Source organism: Hippocampus comes, unplaced genomic scaffold (genome assembly GCF_001891065.2).
Source record: "Hippocampus comes isolate QL1 unplaced genomic scaffold, H_comes_QL1_v1.1 C16725288, whole genome shotgun sequence".
Classification (NCBI taxonomy): domain Eukaryota; kingdom Metazoa; phylum Chordata; class Actinopteri; order Syngnathiformes; family Syngnathidae; genus Hippocampus; species Hippocampus comes.
The window spans coordinates 1-751 of record NW_017837600.1 but is presented as its reverse complement, the minus strand read 5'-3'; the positions used below and the strand labels follow the sequence as shown (position 1 = coordinate 751).

Genomic DNA, 751 nt, shown 5'->3' with positions numbered 1-751 from the left:
GGGGGGATCTTTTTTTGCAGAACTGCGCGAGTGAGTCTGATTTCCTTTTCATCAACGTTATGTGCCGCTGAATCCTTCAAAAAGTCTCTTTGAATCATAATTTTCGATAAGGCATAGCACAGATTGTCACCAAACTCGGATGGGTCCGTAACGCGTCCCCCTTCAATAACCCGGGGGTCCACTGTACTGTAAAAATGATGAGATGTGAGTGAGGTAGCAGAAAGAACAGCAGAGAGGAATACTTACTGCCCTCAAACAGACTTCCAGGCAGAGCTTTACCTTTGAATATGGCAGCTGTTTGTCCACGAAATGAGAGGGTCGGGCGGCGGGGTGGGGGGGAGAGAGGAGAAGGCAAATGAGCAAGCAGAGGGGAGGAAGTGTAGGGTCATATTAATAAACTGATGTAACCACTGCCAGTGGCTTGGGAGTGAGTCAAAACTGCCGGGAACGGCGAAGCCTCATTTTTAATTCACGAGGCGAATCGGTTGGGCGTGATTGATGACGAGCGGCGCTTGATGAGCCCATCACGAAGACGCAAACAAACAAAAGGGCCACAAGGGGCGGGGGGGCACACACCTCGGTCTCGGGCTTTGTCGCTCAGCAGCACCTCCACCTCCCTGTGCTCCTTCAGCGCCTCCAGCAGGATGTTGCCCTCCTTGTGGAAGAGGAAGAGGAGGGGCAGGGTGACGTCGTCCGTGTTGCGGCCGTCGCCGGCCATCTGGAAGAGAGGCGCCGTGTCGCTGCTGCTTCC

The 751-nt window shown here is 54.1% G+C and overlaps 1 protein-coding gene across 1 annotated transcript; it reads right to left on the bottom strand.

Annotated features, from left to right (window-relative positions):
* Nucleotides 1–74: 74 nt before the first annotated feature.
* On the bottom strand, nucleotides 75–745 carry LOC109509006 (ER degradation-enhancing alpha-mannosidase-like protein 3). The gene is made up of 2 exons (XM_019858944.1): nucleotides 577–745; nucleotides 75–294 (listed from the first exon to the last, which is right to left on the bottom strand). The coding sequence occupies exons 1-2, from the start codon at nucleotides 716–718 to the stop codon at nucleotides 95–97; spliced, it is 342 nt and encodes a 113-aa protein (XP_019714503.1). The 5' UTR covers nucleotides 719–745; the 3' UTR covers nucleotides 75–94.
* Nucleotides 746–751: the final 6 nt, after the last annotated feature.